Source organism: Ochotona curzoniae, unplaced genomic scaffold (assembly GCF_017591425.1).
Source record: "Ochotona curzoniae isolate NIBS_2020 unplaced genomic scaffold, NIBS_Ocur_1.0 contig_1014, whole genome shotgun sequence".
NCBI lineage: Eukaryota > Metazoa > Chordata > Mammalia > Lagomorpha > Ochotonidae > Ochotona > Ochotona curzoniae.
Window position 1 is genome coordinate 42,990,118 of NW_024464920.1, and position 17,039 is coordinate 43,007,156.

The following is a 17,039-nucleotide window of genomic DNA, read 5'->3' on the forward strand; positions in this document are numbered from 1 at the left end:
AAGGCTCAGCTCCCTGGGGCCCGGCCTTCCTTCCCACTGCTCGCCTGCTTCTAATAGTGTCTCTCTCTCTCTCTCTCTCTCTCGGTTTTAGCTCCTGTCTGCAGCCAAGTTCTTCCAGCTAGAGGCTCTGCAGCGACACTGTGAGATTATCTGTGCAAAGAGCATCAACACGGACAACTGTGTGGACATTTACAACCACGCCAAGGTAACCAAGCCACATCCCGCCACCGCGCAGCCCTGGGCACTGGAGCCAGGTGTTACCCTTGCACTGAAAGGGCCTGCGTCTTGCTCTGGAAGTGACATCCCTCCCCCTCCTCCCTGCCCTCTGGAATATGGGGAAGGGAGGAACTTGGGAGTTATTTTCAAACTGTTTGCACACTATAACACATATATACTCACTGTATGAGGATTCCACAGCTGATGTCACTGCTGCGGATATAAGTGACACCTTGGGTGGAAGGTTCTGGAACAGCAGTTGCCAAAGTGTGGCCTCTGATCCAGCAGTGTCGCTCTCAGGGGCACATGGGGGAGGCCACCCAGGACCTCACAGGTCTCTGGCAGGGCGGGGGAAGCTTCAGATGCATTTTCTTGAGGAAGAACCACTGTTCTAGAACTCTTCCTCCCAACACGGACCGCTGTGGCCGAGACCTGTGGTGAGGCGAGTCAGATCAGCCTCAGACTGCAGCCTGGGAAGCGGTGTTGTTCAAAACCGCCAATGGAACTCATCCATGGTCAAGGTAGAGGACAGTGGCCAGCATGAAGGGCTCCTGGGAGTCCCCTGGCCCCGGCATCTCCAGTGTCCACAGGGGCCTGGGGAACCACTGATTCCATCTGGTTCACTTCCTAAATGTGGAAGCTAGGACCAAAGCAAGTTAAATTGCCTGACTGCTGACTCATTGTTTTATGTATATTTACTTGAAGGCAGAGAGGGAGACAGACGGATCATCTACCCACTAGTTTCCTCCCTGGCTCAGCATTTGGGGCTGAGCCAGGCCAAAGCTGGGAGCCCAGAACTTAACCCAGGGCTCCCAGGTGGGAGTCAGAAACCTGAGGAGCTGAGCCAACAGCTGTTACCTCCCAGGGTACACACCGGCAGGAAGCGAGGATCAGGAACAGAACCAGGACCCACAGGCAGGCACTCCAGTGTGAGATGCCCATACAGGGTGCCGCAAGCAGTGTGGTCACCTCGGTGCCAAGTACCCAACCATCGTTCTCCTGCTGGAGACAAGAAGGTTAACTGTTGCTAGGGAGAAACAGTAGCACCTGTTGGGCTCAGGGATTGGTTCACACAGCTGTGAGTTGGAACCCAGCATGCAGTCCCCACCCCATCCAGGCTCTGCAGGGTGACAACGGATGCGAATAACGCCATCCTTGTGGAAGAACAGCTCTCGTGTGTGAGCTGTGACCTGCCGGCCCCTGCGAGCCTTCTGCCTGTGCACACACGTGCTCAGACCATAACTGCCACCTTGTTAGTTCCCCTCACAGCCCTGTCAGCTCAATGCTGGCCTTAACCCCAGCTCACAAGGCCATAGGCATGCAGAGGTGGAGTCTCCTGCTTAAGGTCACCTAGCTAGTGCCGAGATTTTGTTGTACAATAGTCATTGCCAGTGGCATTCAGTGCAGGCACATTGTTGCGTAAACACAACTCTTGGAAACTGTGTGTCCTTTAAACACTAACTCCCCTCCCTGCAGACCTTGTGGCCACCATTTAATTCCTGACTGTGCTTTGGACTTCTCAGTGGGCCCTGTACAAGTGGAACCATACAGTATCTGCCCTTCTGTGGCGGGCTGGTTTCACTCAGTTTAACATCAGCAGGGCTCATGTATGTTGTAGTGGGTTCAAAGTTTTCTTCGTTGTCAGGGCTAAGTCTGGTTCCGTTGTGTGCACCTGCTACCTTGTTTTCGGTTCACCTATTACTGTGCACACGTGTGGCTTGCTGCCACCTATTGGCCCTTGCTGGTACTGCTGTGTGGCAGTGAGTGGATGGAAAACCCTGCTTCTTTCAGCTCTTTGGGGTCAGTACTCAGAAGTGAAGCACCGAGATTTGAACCCAGATTTATCTGACTCCAAAGCTCAAGTTCTAAACCCTCTGACCTCATGTTTGAGAGAGTCCCAGTGGGGAATGGCACTGTAGAACCCACCAACAAGCACACAGCACGTGGATTCCACCTTAGCAAATCGTGCTGCCCACTGAGGTTGGTTTAATCAGAGATGGCAAAGGAAGACACCAACACCTGGCTTGCAGCCTCCAGCACATGCAAGCATTTAGGTGCCATCAACCCCGGTACACTGCCAGCAAAGACCCCAGGGCATGCTCTCTCTGCTACCTCCAACTGCTCAGGACAGCTGTGGGGCTTTATGGCGATGGGAAAGCCAGGCCCTGAATACACATTGAGACATCTTTACTTTCCTAGCCAAGCCTCTGATGACCTTTTCAGCCAGAATAAGCTGGCTCATCCGTTAGAACGTCAGCTGATGCAGAAAGCTCAACTGTGTAGTGTGATGGAAAGAACACAGGTGCGCAAAACAGGGCTTCATCTTCAGCTGTTTCTTGAGTGTGGTCTGCCACAAATTGTATTCATCAGAGCATAACAAGAAATTAGGAAGATGTGGCTTCTGCCTGCGAAACGACGGTAGTCTAGGGCGAGAGTCAGTGGACGTGTTCAGTGTGGGATCAGATGTTTTCAATCATGTGGGCTGTCCAGTCGCTGACCTGCCCAGCTGTACCGCTAGTGCTACAAAAGCAGCCCTAGACAGTTCGCCAACACCTGGTGGGGCTATGTCCCAGCAAAGCTTTATTTTCAGAAGCGGGTTGAGGGGGCGTGGGGACTGGATATGGCCTGCAGCTTGCCGACCACTGTTCCGGAAGACGAGAGCTCGGTCCTAGTGTGGTCAGTGCTTAGTCGTGGAGGAACAGGTAGTCACCACTCAGCAAACGGTCCCCAGGAGTATGAATGAGGTGTACGCGGTGCTCACGATGCTGTGCTGACATCCCCGGTGCTGGGTGAGACTCCTCTGCACACCCAGGGCCAGGGACCGATGGGAGAAGGGTGGCCCTGTGCTGCCCTGGCATCAAGCACAGCCAGTCCAAGCCTCGGTTAGCCCACTTGTAGAGTGAGGCCAACCCCCTTACCGCCGCCCCCCCCCCCCATCACTGCAGGAGCAGAGTTTGTGTTGCAAGAATCAGATCTTCCCCCACTCCAGGATTCTGTGTCTCAGCAGGCTGGAGACATTGGTGTGCTGGAGAGCCTGCTCCGCAAGCTCCCTCGACCTCTCCTGGGCAGCTCAGCCCCATTCTGTGGCTGTGTCCTCACTGACCCAGCAGATTACTTGACCCTTCCTTTTGGGGCTTGGGAGGAAGTGGATGCCCAGAGGAGTGGGTGCATCTGCCCCAGGCTGGGGAGCAGAGGAACAGATACCAACCCTTAGCTGAGAACAGGTGCGGACTGAGCCCCTCAGGGTGCAGCTAGAGCAAGGAGGAGAGTGTCGGGGCCCTGTCTGTGTCCATCTGCACACGACCAGGTCATAATCGCCTCCCCCTCCCTGTCCGCTCCCCCGCAGTTCCTCGGCGTCACCGAGCTCTCCGCCTATTGCGAAGGCTACTTCCTCAAAAACATGATGGTCCTCATTGAGAACGAAGCATTCAAGCAGCTCCTGTACGATAAAAACGGCGAAGGCACTGGCCCGGACGTGCTGCAGGACTTGCAGAGGACGTTGGCCATCCGGATTCAGTCCATCCACCTGTCGTCATCCAAGGGCTCCGTGGTCTGAGACGCCCCTGGGGTGGGCGGTAGCGAACGCGCCTGGGGACTCAGTGGTTCTCCCTCTGACATCAGCACCACACAGACACGTACAGATTCCACCCGTGGGCAGCGGCGTTTGGCTGGGCCAAGGAGCTGCCTCGGGTGCCTCGGGTCTCTCTCGAAGGAGTGAATTCAGCTGCTGTGTGTTCCCCTGGAAGTGAAGGTCAGCCACTGGTCTGAGCCCTAAGGTCAGCACAGGACAGCCACGCAAACCCCAGGTGGGGCTTGGAGCCGGTTCCTGGGACCCCCTGGGGAACAGATGGACTGGGGCTTTGAAGTGTCAGGTTCCAAGCAGACCCTCGGAAAGCTTAGCCAGGACCCCAACAGGCACTGTCTGACTCATCCAGGACCCTGATGGTTATCGTGGAGCAGCCATCAACCACAAGAGCAGGTGGATGAGGCCATGACCAGCAGTGAGAAATCCAAGTGGCAAATTTTTAGGGGTGGGAACTTTTTAAAATATTCATAATCTAACACAAACAGGGCAGTCTTGTAGTTTAAAATCTATTTCTAAAAGTGTAATGGTTCCTTTTCAACTGAATTGTTTGGGGATCTGTGTTTCAAGGTGGTTGTTGGTTTTTCTGTTTCCTTATTTTTATTTGACAGTGAGTCACAGGTCCACAGTATAAACATGCAGCTGACAAAATATTACCGATATTCCATACAAGATGAACTCATGTTGCCTTAGTGCTCATGGTGACACAAACAGGTGCACTGCCAATGACTATCTTACCCAGTAGTGGACAACAACCTGCATGCTAACCATGGTTTTGGGGTGACAGTAAAAACACCCCCCACATTACAAATCATGCATTTGCATGGGCCTACACCTGTGAAAGTTGTTTGTGCTTCATTTTTGCCAAGGTTAAAGGAAAAGAAGAAAAAAAAAAAGTTCCATCCCTCCTTGCTACGAGTCCATTTGGAGAAACTATTCATATTCATTTCTGTTCCTACTGAAAAGTGATTTTTGGGACATTTTTGCTGAAATGCATTCATGGATGATGCTACGTGGGGGTGGGGCAGGCGCGTCAGAGAACGTCCTGTTCACCCCAGAGTTTTCTCTCTATTTCTCAGAAGATGTTCATAGTTTGTTACTAGCCAGAGAGGACGACTATGTTAGATTATTTTTAAAGACAAGACCTGTATGATAGGCTGGATTCCTTGTGTATTCTAAGATTGTACAGTAAAGGCTGTTCTATAAGGAGAGTTCCTACAGACGGGATTCCGTTAGCTCTGCCATAGATTCTCTACATATACATATAAATATATATATATATATAAGCAAAAGAGATCGGTGAAGTGCCACGATATTCCAAATCACGTTTGAGTTGCCGCCTTTTTTGTCTCGTCCTTTCGTTTGAAAGCTGAGAGATTGACTCTCAGCCCTTGGGATGGCAAAGTTTGCCTGAGCCAGTCCTGTTTCCCAGCATGCCTTTGGGAAGTGCCAGACCTGGGGCCATTGTTTCTCTCTCTCTCTCTCTCTCTCTGTCTCTCTCTCTCTCTCTTTCTGGCTCCTTGTACCCCTGGCCAGAGGACCCACGTCAAGTCCCACGTGGAGCATGGGGCACCACATCTGTGTGCAGTACTGACTTCTGACATGCTGACAGAAAGACCTCTCCCTCCAGACTCCTGACCATCAAATGAAGAAGGAAGGAAAGTGGCCACCCCAGGTCACAGATTACAGTTCAAGTGTCGTGATGGGCACCTGCCTCTTCCATGTCTCAGAGGCGCTATGTGGATGTTTCCTTAATTACACAGCCTGGGATATTGGTTTATATGGTGGCTGGCAACTCCCATGGGAGCTGCTATTGTTGGAGTTGGATGTTCTTTGCCATTAAAAGAAATGATTTTCCCAAGCCTGACATCATTTTGTATGGTACCCATGAGCTCTGTTGCCCAACAGGTGTAGTGGAGAGTTTTTCTCAGAAGTTGGAGAGGATCACGCTGCAAAGTCTAGGAGACCCTAAAGGGAAGACCCTAGAAGGAAGATCTGCTCCCTACCGAGCAGGTGGGGTGGGGGAACCAGGCTCTGGTGGTGCCCAGGAACTTCATGCCCATCTGGGTGACACTCTCAGCGCATCCTTCTCACCAGGCAGAGGCACCGCTGACAGGTGCTGCCACCTGAGTCCCTGGGCCACTGCCTGGCACCTCCTGCCACCATCCCACCTGCAGGGGGCCATGTTCAGGCTGGCATGTAGGTGCCCTGATGGTGCGCTCTGGGGACTGGGGCGGTGGAGAATCACAAGTTATCTCAACAGGAGTGCCCACTGCCCCCCAAAGGCCAGTAGGAATTGGTGCTAGGGATGGAAGCAGCATTTGGGAATGGGTGGCCCTGAGATCCAGCAGAGAAATGTCCAACCACCAAGTAGTTCAGTCTGGCTAAGGCCACCCCAGGCAGTACTCCAAATTCAGTAAATCTGAAGCAGGCTGACTTGCAAGTTGATCATTCTGGATGAATCATAAATGATGTTATAAGCATCCATCCAAATAGCCCTTGGTGGAAATAAGGTCCCGCAGCTCCAGAAACCTGAGCCAAGAGTGGCTGCTCACCCCAACTTAGTGACTAGAATCTGTGTCTTCTTTCCAAAACAGCCAAAACCATCAAGTGCCAGAGGCCGGAGCCCTGAGCCAGACTGGGCGGAATAGACCAGGTCAGTGTTGCTGTGTGTATCACCTTTTGTGTGTGGCCTGGGAGTTGGGGGTAGGGACCAAGCCATTTGGTTTATTCCTTTCTAGAAGAGGAAGTGGATGCTGGCACATGTGCCTGTTATCCCTCTGACAGGTGACTCTGTTGTTCCGGCCTCAGCTTAGCCTGTCGAAGGGTCCCTGAGCATTTGGCATAAGGGGAAGAAGGGCTCCGTGCCCCCCAACCCTGCCACTTGCAGTGGGACACCTGAAGTAACACAGAGAGTTCACATACTCTTCTGTGCCCACCCCCTAGGCAACCAGTTTTACACTGGCATATGCTATGTCTCCCAAAAAGGACCATTGGGAGGACTGAAGGAGGCGTTGTGCACAGGCCCCTCACTGGTAGCAGCAAATGAAAGGCATTTCCAAACTTAAAGGACGGAGCAGGAGAAAAAGAGAAATGGACAATTCATCCAGGAGAGGAAGCTTAACAATTTGGTCCTTCGTTTCTAGAAATTTCTGCTGCAGCAATTCCCATGATGGGCTTTAATTCTCTAGGATTTTGTTACTTATTCCAGAAGGTTTGGATTTATTCCTCCAAAATTGGGTTGGTGTTTGTTTTTGCAGTTCTACTTCCTATCTCAACATCTTTTACAAAGCCAGTAATCAAGAAGTGACTAGAAATGGCCTTTGTAGTACTGTGGTTAAGCTTCTGTTTGGGGCGCACACATCCCATATGACAGTGCCCGACTCTAAGTCCTGTCTGTGCTTCTGATCCAGCTTCCTGTTAGCATGCAGCAGGAAGGCAGCAGATAACAACAGGCCAAGTCCTTGGGTCCCTGCCACCCGTGTGAACTAACAGAGGAAAGCTCGCTCTCTACCTCTCTGCCTTTGAAATGCATACATAACAATAAAATCTTTTAAAAATCATTCAAGGTAGCAGAAGCCACGCTCAGCTTGTTTCCTTCCACAGAAGTGTGGGAGTTCCAGGGTTAGCCTTCCACAAGCCTCTGTGGATTCAGGAATGAGAGACCCCCCATCTGTGACTCCTCTGACATCTGCCACCATGGACGCCTATGTTCCAAAGCCTATGAGTGGTGGGCACGAATGCCTACACAGAACAACCCGGGCTCTGTGTCAATTCCAGAAAGTTCCAAGGTCCCACAGGACGTGTACTGCCACCTGCAGGTGTGGACACCCGCCCACAGCCCCATTCAGCTGCCCGGCACCACGGCAGCTTGCAGCCTGTCCAAGGCCTCAAATATGCATGCCTTTGGACAGGGCCACTGTGGAAACTGATATGCTGCCTATTTTTTCACCCTCTTTAAAAATAATCCAGCAGATTTTGAACTTCCTGCCTGGTTGAAAGAGGGGGGAAGTAAATAGAACTCGGCAATCACTGCACTTAGTCCTGCTCCTGATGAGGCAGTCAGCTGGCCCTGTGAAAGGGCTCATCTCCAAGTTTAGCTCCAGGAATGAAAAGACAAGCTCTCCGCATGAATAGGCAATTAAAAGAGAGGCCCTAATGCCGCTGATGTGTCCCTTGTTGCTTTTCAGACAAGTTCTGAATTTTAATATCATCTCACACCTCTGGGATGCAAGGTTGCAAAGAAAGGTGGGGGTTGGCTAGGTAGAAGAGACGGTGTTCCAGGCAGCAAATCCTCACCCCTGCTACTCTGTAGTCTGCATTGGGCAACCTTGGCCAGGCTATTTCTCCACCCGAGACCCTGTTTCCTGAACTTGAGCATGAAGGTCCCACTAAGCTGTTCAGGCATGCCTTCTAGAAGCATCCCACTCCCGGTTACTGCCTGCAAATATTAGCACCTGCTGGTGATGCTGTTAGCATAACTGCATTCTGGGCTGCATCTGGGTGGTCTTAGAACAGCAGAGCAGCTTCCTATGCACAGTGGTGCCTTCGACAAACACACAGGCTCCCAGCAGGAAACCACAGAGCAGCCTCAGAAGAAAGCTCTGGCAACTATTCTAACACAAGGGCAATGCCTTGATAGGTCATGTCCACAAAACAACCATTTCTCTTTTTGCCTTTGGAAAATTTGGTTGGAATTTTTGCCTTTTTTTATCTTTATTTGCTTTATTCGATAGTCAGATTGACAGAGAGAAAGACAGAAAGATCTTCCATCTACTGGTTCACTCTGCAAGTGGTCACAAAAGCTGGAGCTGAGCCAATTCAAAGCCAGGAGCCAGGAGCTTCTTCTGGGTCTCCCAAGCAGGTGCAGGATCCCAAGGCTTTGGGCCATCCTCTACTGCTTTTCTAAGCCACAAGCAGGGAGCTGGAAGGGAAATGGAGCAGCCAGGATATGAACCAGTGCCCATTTGGGATCCCGGCTCATGCAAGCAAAGACTTTAGCCACTAGGCTACCATGCCAGGCCCAGAGTTTCCACTGTTTTTATTTTGAATCCTATTTTTGCAGGCAGAGGCAAGAACAACAGAGAGAAGTCCCGTGTACCCTTTGCCCAGGCTCCCCCGTGGATGACACCTCAGGCAATCCCGTGCAGTATCAAAACCAGGTCATCATGTTCAGCACTGGGTGTGTGTCCAGCTCTGTGACGTCACCAACTCTAGTCTGTCCCCATGGGCACCTACCTTTTTGGCTCCTTTGGTCACGGTCACTGTCCCCACTTAGCCCTTGACATCCTCTCTCATTTCCCCTCACCTTGGTTTCCTCGTTTCTAGAGTGTTGTATAAATGGAAGCATGCAGGAGGCGACCTTTGGCTTTTACCCCTGGAGACCCATCCAAGGGCATTGTGGGAGGTCAAGAACTGGTCCCTTTCTTTGCCAAGTGGCATTGCCTGGGTCCCGTCTCCTTTTAAGCAAACACATGAGGAGGCAGGCAGTCCGACATGAGATTGCATGCCCTGGGCAGTGGCCACAGCCCCGGGAGCTGTGAATGCCTTCTCCTGCCACAGATGTGGGAAGCAAGTGCAGGAAGGCTGCTCTGTGGTGTCAACCTGGACAGTGGCCTGCAGATGATGATTCCCAAAGGGTCATACTCTTCCCCCCATCCCGTGACTGGCTGACTTCCCATTGCCTCCCTGGTGGCACAGGGCAGTGTTTCCCAAACTTACTCCCATGACCATCATTCCTGGGAACCCAGCTAACATGCCTGTGCTGGTTCAGCCCTTTGTCATGTTATTGATTTGTTTGAGAGACAGAAAAAAGAGAAGGAGGGAGAGAGAGCTCCCACCCTCTGGCTTACTTCCCCAAATGCCTGCAACAGCCAGGGTTGGGCCGGAACCCCGTCTAGGTCTCCCATGTGGGTGGCAGGGACCCAAGTACTGGGTGTGTCACCTGCTGCCTCCTGCAGGGCACACCAGCAGGAGGTTGAGGTCAGAAGCAGACCTAGGACCCAGGCACTCCGAGGTGGGAAGCAGGCATCCCAGGCTGCCCAGTGCCAGCCCCTAACCTCTTTCCTTTTATCTTTATCACTCGGGGCTGGCAGGTGAAGGGAAGCAGGTGGTTCTTTTGTATTTGAAGAGTATGTCTGGAGGCTTCCTCTGCAACCCTGGTGGGAGCACTCAGAGGGAGGAAGGCAGGAAAGCCAGCTGTCCCCTCCCAGTTCACTTCAAAACACCTTGGCAGTGGGGAGGGCTGAGTGGAGCCACCGGTGACCTTGAGACTTGTCAGCTTGTGCCATGGGGCGTGAGTGAGTGGAGAAGAAGGAAAGGTGGCAGGCTTTTATCCCTAATTACTCATTATTCCCCTTCCTTGTCAAGGGAATGATGTTTTTCAGCACTTCAAAGACATCCCTCTCACACATTAAAGATTGTGTTGGAGGAGTAGGGGAGAGAGCTCAGATCTTTGAACAACTATTAAGAAAGAAAGTGCAGGAGGCTGCTTTTCCTAAAAGCCCCTTGCCCCAGGGGTTCAGTGTGAGGATCTCAGCTGGCTACTGGGGTCCTGTAAAAGTCAGCCACACGGTGTTTACACAGAGGAGTTCCTTCAACTACGGGCTGGGTTCGTGGATGTCTGGTTGCTGGAGTGAGGGAGGGGATGCTGTCCTCTGTGAACTAGGGTGGACCCTGCTGGAGTTAAGCAGGCAGCTCAGGGCCCCCGGTGAGGCAAGGTATGCAGGCAGTAAGCAACAGTGGCGGATTTAAGATGAAAGGGGACTTCTTCAAAGAGTGGAGGGTTCACATGATTTTTGCGAGGGCTATAGAAACCTCCAGAAACCGCTTAGGTGATCCAGAACTGGCCTGGTGAGAGCCCCACTGCCTCCACCGCCACCAGAAATGACCAAAACAGAAGTGACTCGTGGCAGATCCGGAAACTTGAGCTATAGTGACTGCAGCCACCGTGAACAGCAAGGTCATTGCTGCACCAAGAACTCGGCCACCCTGGAAAGTGTGATGCCCCTGCCTCCACTCACCCTGCTCGGTGGGAAGGCCTCCCCCTCTGGCCGTGCCTCCCTTTAGAATCAGGTGGTACTGCTGCAATGCAACTGCAGGCAAAGCTGGTCGTTCCTGTTGTCACTGCCATGTTAGGGAGACAGGACAAGGGCTACAGGCCTCCTGTGAGAACAGAAAGTGGACAGGCGGCCAGGAACGTGACCTGTGTCCCCTATGCCTGATGAGAATCAGGAGATGAGCAGAGAGGGAGGGGACAGCTACAGGAATGTTCTAGCTGCAGAAGGGGAGGGGTGTGTGACCAGCAAAACAGCAGCTGAGCACGCAGAGCCAAGAGAGGTAACTTGGCTCAAGTTGGCCCAGCGAGTAGGCAGTTAGTAGGAATAAGAATTTTAACAGTCTTGTATTTTTTTTTTAAGGATCTGTTTTATTTATGTATTTGAAAGGCAGAGTTTGACTTTCCATTTGCTAGCTCCCAAATGGCTGCAGTGGCTGGAGCTAAGTAAGCCAAAGTCAAGAGCCATGGATTTCTTCCAGGTCTCCCACGTGGGCTCAGGGACCCAAGCGCTTTCCCAGGAGCATCAGCAGGGAGCTGAATCAGAAGTGGAGCAGCCAGGACTTGAACTAGCACCCATAAGCAATGCTGGCATCACAGACAGCAGCTTAATTTGCTACATCAACAACACAGGTCCCCAACAGCGTTTTAAAAAGACTCCCAAAGAAAAGACGAAGGGGTAGTGAAGTTTACAGGAGCTGAAACTCTTTTATCTTGGTAAAGTAGTGCTGTCTCTTTAACTGTCGGCTTGCTACACCCCTCTTCCCAGGGTGCAACTGTCTCAACAGGGACAGGGCGCTTGCTCAGATGTATCCCATTGGGGTGCCGCCCTTTCCTTTGTAATACAGGCGGGAGGTGGGAGAGGGGCTTTAGGCTGTGGCCCCAGCTTGCTGGTGCTGCCGTGTTTTTTGCTCTCTGCACCACAGGCTGGTCTCATGCAAACAGACCTTCCCTGTACTCACCCGCAGGTACGGTTCTCAGGGTTTTTCCTCTCTCACCTTTCTGGACACTCTTTGGCCCACTCGTGTTGAATATTACACCCCCTCATTGATAAGTGAATTTCCTTCCGATTTGCATACAGTATTAGTGTCCAGTTAATGTTTCTACCTGCGCAGGAGATAAGAGCCTGGGTTGGAAGTGAATATACTCATTGGCCACATCAACAGGAAGAACTCCAAGAAATGCTGGCCAGTACCATGATAGAAGTTTCAGTATGGAGAAAAAAAAAAGATAGACATGGTATAGCAAGTTAAGCTTCTGCCTGGCACCCAGCATCCCATATGGACGCAGGTTCATGTCCCACTGCTCCTCTTCCAATCCAGTACCCTGTTTTATGGCCCGGGAGGGCAACAGAAGATGGCCCAAGGCTTTGGGCCCCAGCACCTATGTGAGAGGCTTGGATGGAGTTCCAGGTGCTTGGACATTGTGGTCATTTGGGGAATGAGCCAGCAGATGGAAGATCTCTTTCTGCGTCTCTCCTTCTTCCTGTGTCACTCTGCCTTTCAAATAAAAATAAAATAAATTCTTGGGGGGAAAAAAAAAGGTGGGGGTAGACTTTAAATATCCCTTAGAACTCGGGGACACTGTGGTATTTGCTCCATGCTTCTGGTATGAATCATCAAAAAGCCAGCATCGGTCTTGCTGCGTCCCGTGGGAGCCCACTGTGACCTCCCGGCCTTCATTCGTCTGCATGGGCTGACGTCATCGTGGCCTGCACCTTATTCATCCTGACCATGTTAGTGAGGCAGTAGGTTGATTCGTTCTCTTTACTCACCCAATACAGAAGGAAAAGGAATGGCCCTCACCACCTCCCCAGCAGGGAAGAGAAGGGGCACTAAACAATTCCATCACTGCAAACTGGGTGTCCTTTTTTTAAAAGAAGAAAATGGATTTCAGTCAAGCAGTCACATTAGGAAAGGGCTGTTTTTGAGAGTAGAAGAGTCCAGGTGTGTGAGTTGCACATGTCTACGGCATAATTTGTTTATTTGAGAGGAAATTGACAAAGGGAGGAAGGGAGGGACAGGGAGAGAGGAGAGAGAGATCTTCCATTGCTTGTTTCGCTTTTCCAAGTGCCCACCAAAATAGGGCTAGTCTAGGCTGGAGCCAGGAGCCTGGGACTCCATCCATGTCTCCCAGGGCCAGGGCCCCAGTCCTGAGGCCTTCTCCCACTGCTTTCCCAGGTGCAGTAACAGGAAGCTGACTCAGAAGTGGAGCCTCCAGGACTGAAGTAGCACTCCGATGTAGAATGCGGCATTGCAAGTGGTGGTTTAACCCACTGCGTCACATCTTTAAAAAATGAACTCCACAGGGCAGGCACTTAGCCTAGCAATGAAAACTCCCTGTTCCCAAAGCAGAGTGTCTAGGTTGGATTCTCACCTCCAGCTCTTGACCTGTTCCCTGCTAATACAGACCCTTAGCGATAGGAGTTGATGGCACAAGTGATCGGGTTCATGTCATCTATGCGGAAGACCTGTGATTGATTCCTGGCTCCACGCTTCAGCCCAGTCGCAGCAGTTGCGGATGGATGAGATGCTCTGTCAGCCTCAGTCTTCTCACCTGCAGAATGGGAATATCATGGTATCCCACACAGCAGGTGATGGGGAAGGCATCTCCCAGTGATGGTGAGAAGGGGAGCTCTCACAAAATGTTGAGCATCACAGCACAGTGGTCAAGACACCCTCTGGGCTGCTCAGATCCCACATCAGAGTGCCTGGTTCAAGTCCCAGCTCCTCCCTGCCAACCCAGCTTCCTGCTTCTGCAAACCCTTGGAGGCTCAAGTGCTTGGGTCCCTGACCACTCTCATGGGAATCCCAATAGAGTTTCAGGCTCTGAGCTTTGGCCTAACCCAGCCCTGGCTGTGATGAACCAGGAAATGGAATCTTGCATGTGTGTTTCTCAGACTTTAAAGTAAGGTGATATTCAAAATATGTAGAAGCTCAGAGCAGAATGTTGTATTTGCAAATAGCCAGGGAGAGGCCAGAGAATCTAGAGAGCTCACAGTCCCCAGTCCTGCTGTTGAGGGCTTAAATTGCACACCCAGTGACCTCAGGTACCCAAAGGCCAGCAGTGGGCGGTGGCCAGCCGCCTTGCCTGAGGGGTCACCCTCCCACCTCACTGCGGATTGGGAGAAGCCACCTCCGGAGTCCAGTATGCTCCTTTCCATTCTCTTGCCAGACAGCCTTGGTCCCTGGGAGCCCAGGGACCCCACTCCACACCACCTGCTCCGCGCTCTGCCGTGACTGTCATCCAGGTGTCGCCTCCCATCCCAGGGGCAGCAGGAACGGTGCTAGGGTCGCGAACCTGCACTCCTGCGTCACATGCTTCTGGTGACTGAAGCGTCACGTGATCGGCTCAGGGCTCCGTTACAGTGTTTTCACTCCTTGTTCCTCTTTATATTTGTTTTTAAACAACCTCTAGTCCTTATGTATTTGAGAGGCCAAGAGGCAGATCTCCCACCTGCTGCTTCACTTCCCACATGACACCCTCAGCAGACCCATCCCTCGAGACTACACCTTACACCTCAGTCATGCTCAGCAGGGTGCCAGGGCACACACAGAGGGGCCTGGCCCATCTCACCTCTCTCTGACCTGAGCCCGCTTCTGCCCCAAGTCCCACCACCCTGCATCCTCAAGCTGGTTGGTCAGTAGAGAAAGCAGCTGGGGACAGTCCCCCTAAGGTGGGAGGTGTGTCACAGCTGAGAGGCAACCACAGGCCTCGCAGGCTCACTCTTCATTTCCAACGAGGCTACCCTTTCCTCCTCCATCCAGACCCAGGGGGCAATCTACACTTAGGTGGTCTGGCTTTTAGTCTCTTGTGAGAACAGAGAAAGATGTCAAAGATCTTTCTAGAACTTTCTGAATGAGAAAAGCCCCCACAAAGTTGGCGAACAAAGGTCCCCTCTCCCCTCTTCCTTCTAAGGGCAAAGAAGGTGCATTCGTGGCCAGATTCTGTGGAGCAGCAGCAAGCACTGCCATTGGGACTTCCGTGGGGGGGATCAGAGAGCCGTGTGCTTGCTGTGACCGGGATCGCCTCTAAAAACTGCCAACTTTGATCCTAGCTGCAACCTTTCTACGGCAAACTGAGAGTGAGCCAACCCCAAATCCTCAAGCCTAGCTAGGCACCCTGGTTTCTTTGAAGTTACTGATTTTTTTAAAAGTGGGTCCATTGCTGCTGAAAATACAACCTCAGGATCTGAGAGCTGGCACCTGGGGCTCATGGGAAGGACTCTATCGTCACAGCTGTGCTGACCCCAGCCCCTGCCTCTGCAGATGACAAAACTGAGGGTCAGAGAGAGCAGGTGGGCTGCCCAAGGCCATTCAGCCCAGGACTGACAAACCTGTGGACAGCTAGTCCAGTGTCCTTGGCACCACACAGGCACCTCTAAGCAAGTTCATTTTATCTGTCTCCTGGAACATCTTCCCCCAGTCTCCCTTTGTAGGGCCCCAAATGGGCACCTGCTCTCTGGGAGGGCTACACAGCCTGAAGTCTGGTGACAGGGAGAGAACCGGAACAGCCAACTGTTAGTCACGGCAGGTTAAAATCAGGGAGAAATGTCACAATGGAGGCGTAGGCCTGGCATGTCCACTAGGTGGAGCAACACTCCGGCATTCAAGTTTTTCCATCTGATTCCCAAATGAGGGACTGAGAATTTTCACCATCCATTCATTCTACAGGTGTTTACTGAGCATGAGGCATGGGAGGAAAGCAGGACACTGTCTTTAGGAGCACTCTGAGTAAGCATAATCTAGTGATACCCTCCTGCTTCCGTAAGGACCCTAACAACCAGAGGGACACAGCTCCATTCCTTCCATCGCCAGCACTGGTCCGAAGGAGTCCTTCGTCCCCTTTCCAGCTGACTGCTTGCAATGCCGCCAATCAGCCTGAAGCAGGAGCTGCTCAGAGCAAAGCTTTCTGTTTCCTTTGGACAAAGTCAGGAGGACAGTGGGAAGGTCACGCTCTGGGAGAAGCTGCCTCTCCGGGGAGCAGTTTGTCAGGGATTTGAGAATGTCTAGCATGTAGCAAAGCACACACATGTAAGCAACACACCTCTTTAGAGGGTTAAGCTGCTGCCTGCGATGCCGGCGGCATCCGGTGTGAGCTCCAACTGTTCACGTTCTGGCTGCTTTCTGAACCAGCTTCCTGCTGAAGTGCCTAGGAAAGCAGCAGCAGATGGCCCAAGTGCATGGACCCCTGTCACTCACTTGAGACACCTGGCTGGAGAAAATGGAGGCAGACCCCTCCCCCAGGCAGAGAAGCCAATGCTGTCCTGGGGAATGCCCCCTCTGGGTCCCAAAGATCTGATGCCACCTGGGTTCCTGTGGCTCTGCTGCCCTTGGTTCATGAGTCTGATCCCTATTGGCACACTAGCACACCATGCTGTAGCCTCTTCTGTGGTGGCATCTGGAGAACCAGCTTGGCAGTATTTGCATCCTTGCCTTCCTCCGTCATGGGAGGGAGGCCAAGCCGAATGAAATGGCTTGAGCCCTGAGACCCAGCTGTGTCCAAAGCCACTTGTGTCATTAGACTTGGAGTCATCTGAGCACATGAATTCCATTTTGTGCCTGCGCAATTAGAGTTGGCTGATCTGTCCCTTGCAGCCCAGAGTCCTGACACACGAAGGATTCATGAACATCTCGACCAGGACATGTGTGTGGCGTAAAGAAAGCCATCTTCTACTAGGAGTTGGGATGGCATCGTGCCACTACTGGTCACGTGATGCTTGGCAAGCTTCCTGCTGCCTTTAAAAACTTCACCACACCAACCTAATGTCATCCATTTATCCAACCGGTATTTGCTAACATTTGTCATCTCAAGTGCACAGCTGGCTTGTGTAACAATGTACACAAATGTAACAATATTATGGCAACAAGTCCCCGTGGTTCTCATTCCCTGAAAATGGAAATAAAGGTTGGGTCTTGAAAAATAAAATCTCCTTTTTACATATGTGATTTTGTTGCAAATTGGGAGCACTTGGTAACGAATAGCTATTACTATTTCCTCAACCGCTTATCAGCTAACATTGCAGGGCAAGCAGCGGAGGGAAGCAGTGCCTCCTGTTCTGAGGAAGGAGGACATGTGGATTCCACTTGCTTCCCAGCACCCAAGGCCAATTAGCAATAAGGCTTATGAGCCAATTATACCTGGCGCTTAGTGGGAAGGTGTGACAGGAGCTTGGCAGAGGCCTTG

The 17,039-nt window shown here is 51.9% G+C and overlaps 1 protein-coding gene across 4 annotated transcripts in view; it reads left to right on the forward strand.

Annotated features, from left to right (window-relative positions):
- Positions 1-4,180, forward strand: part of BTBD11 (BTB domain containing 11) — a 259,542-nt gene extending 255,362 nt beyond the window's left edge. For all 4 annotated transcript variants that reach the window (XM_040985026.1, XM_040985042.1, XM_040985034.1 and 1 more), the window contains 2 exons: positions 92-205; positions 3,563-4,180. In XM_040985026.1, coding sequence (XP_040840960.1) covers positions 92-205; positions 3,563-3,772 — 324 coding nt within the window. In that variant the 3' untranslated portion in view covers positions 3,773-4,180. The remainder of the gene's footprint in view (positions 1-91; positions 206-3,562) is intronic.
- Positions 4,181-17,039: the final 12,859 nt, after the last annotated feature.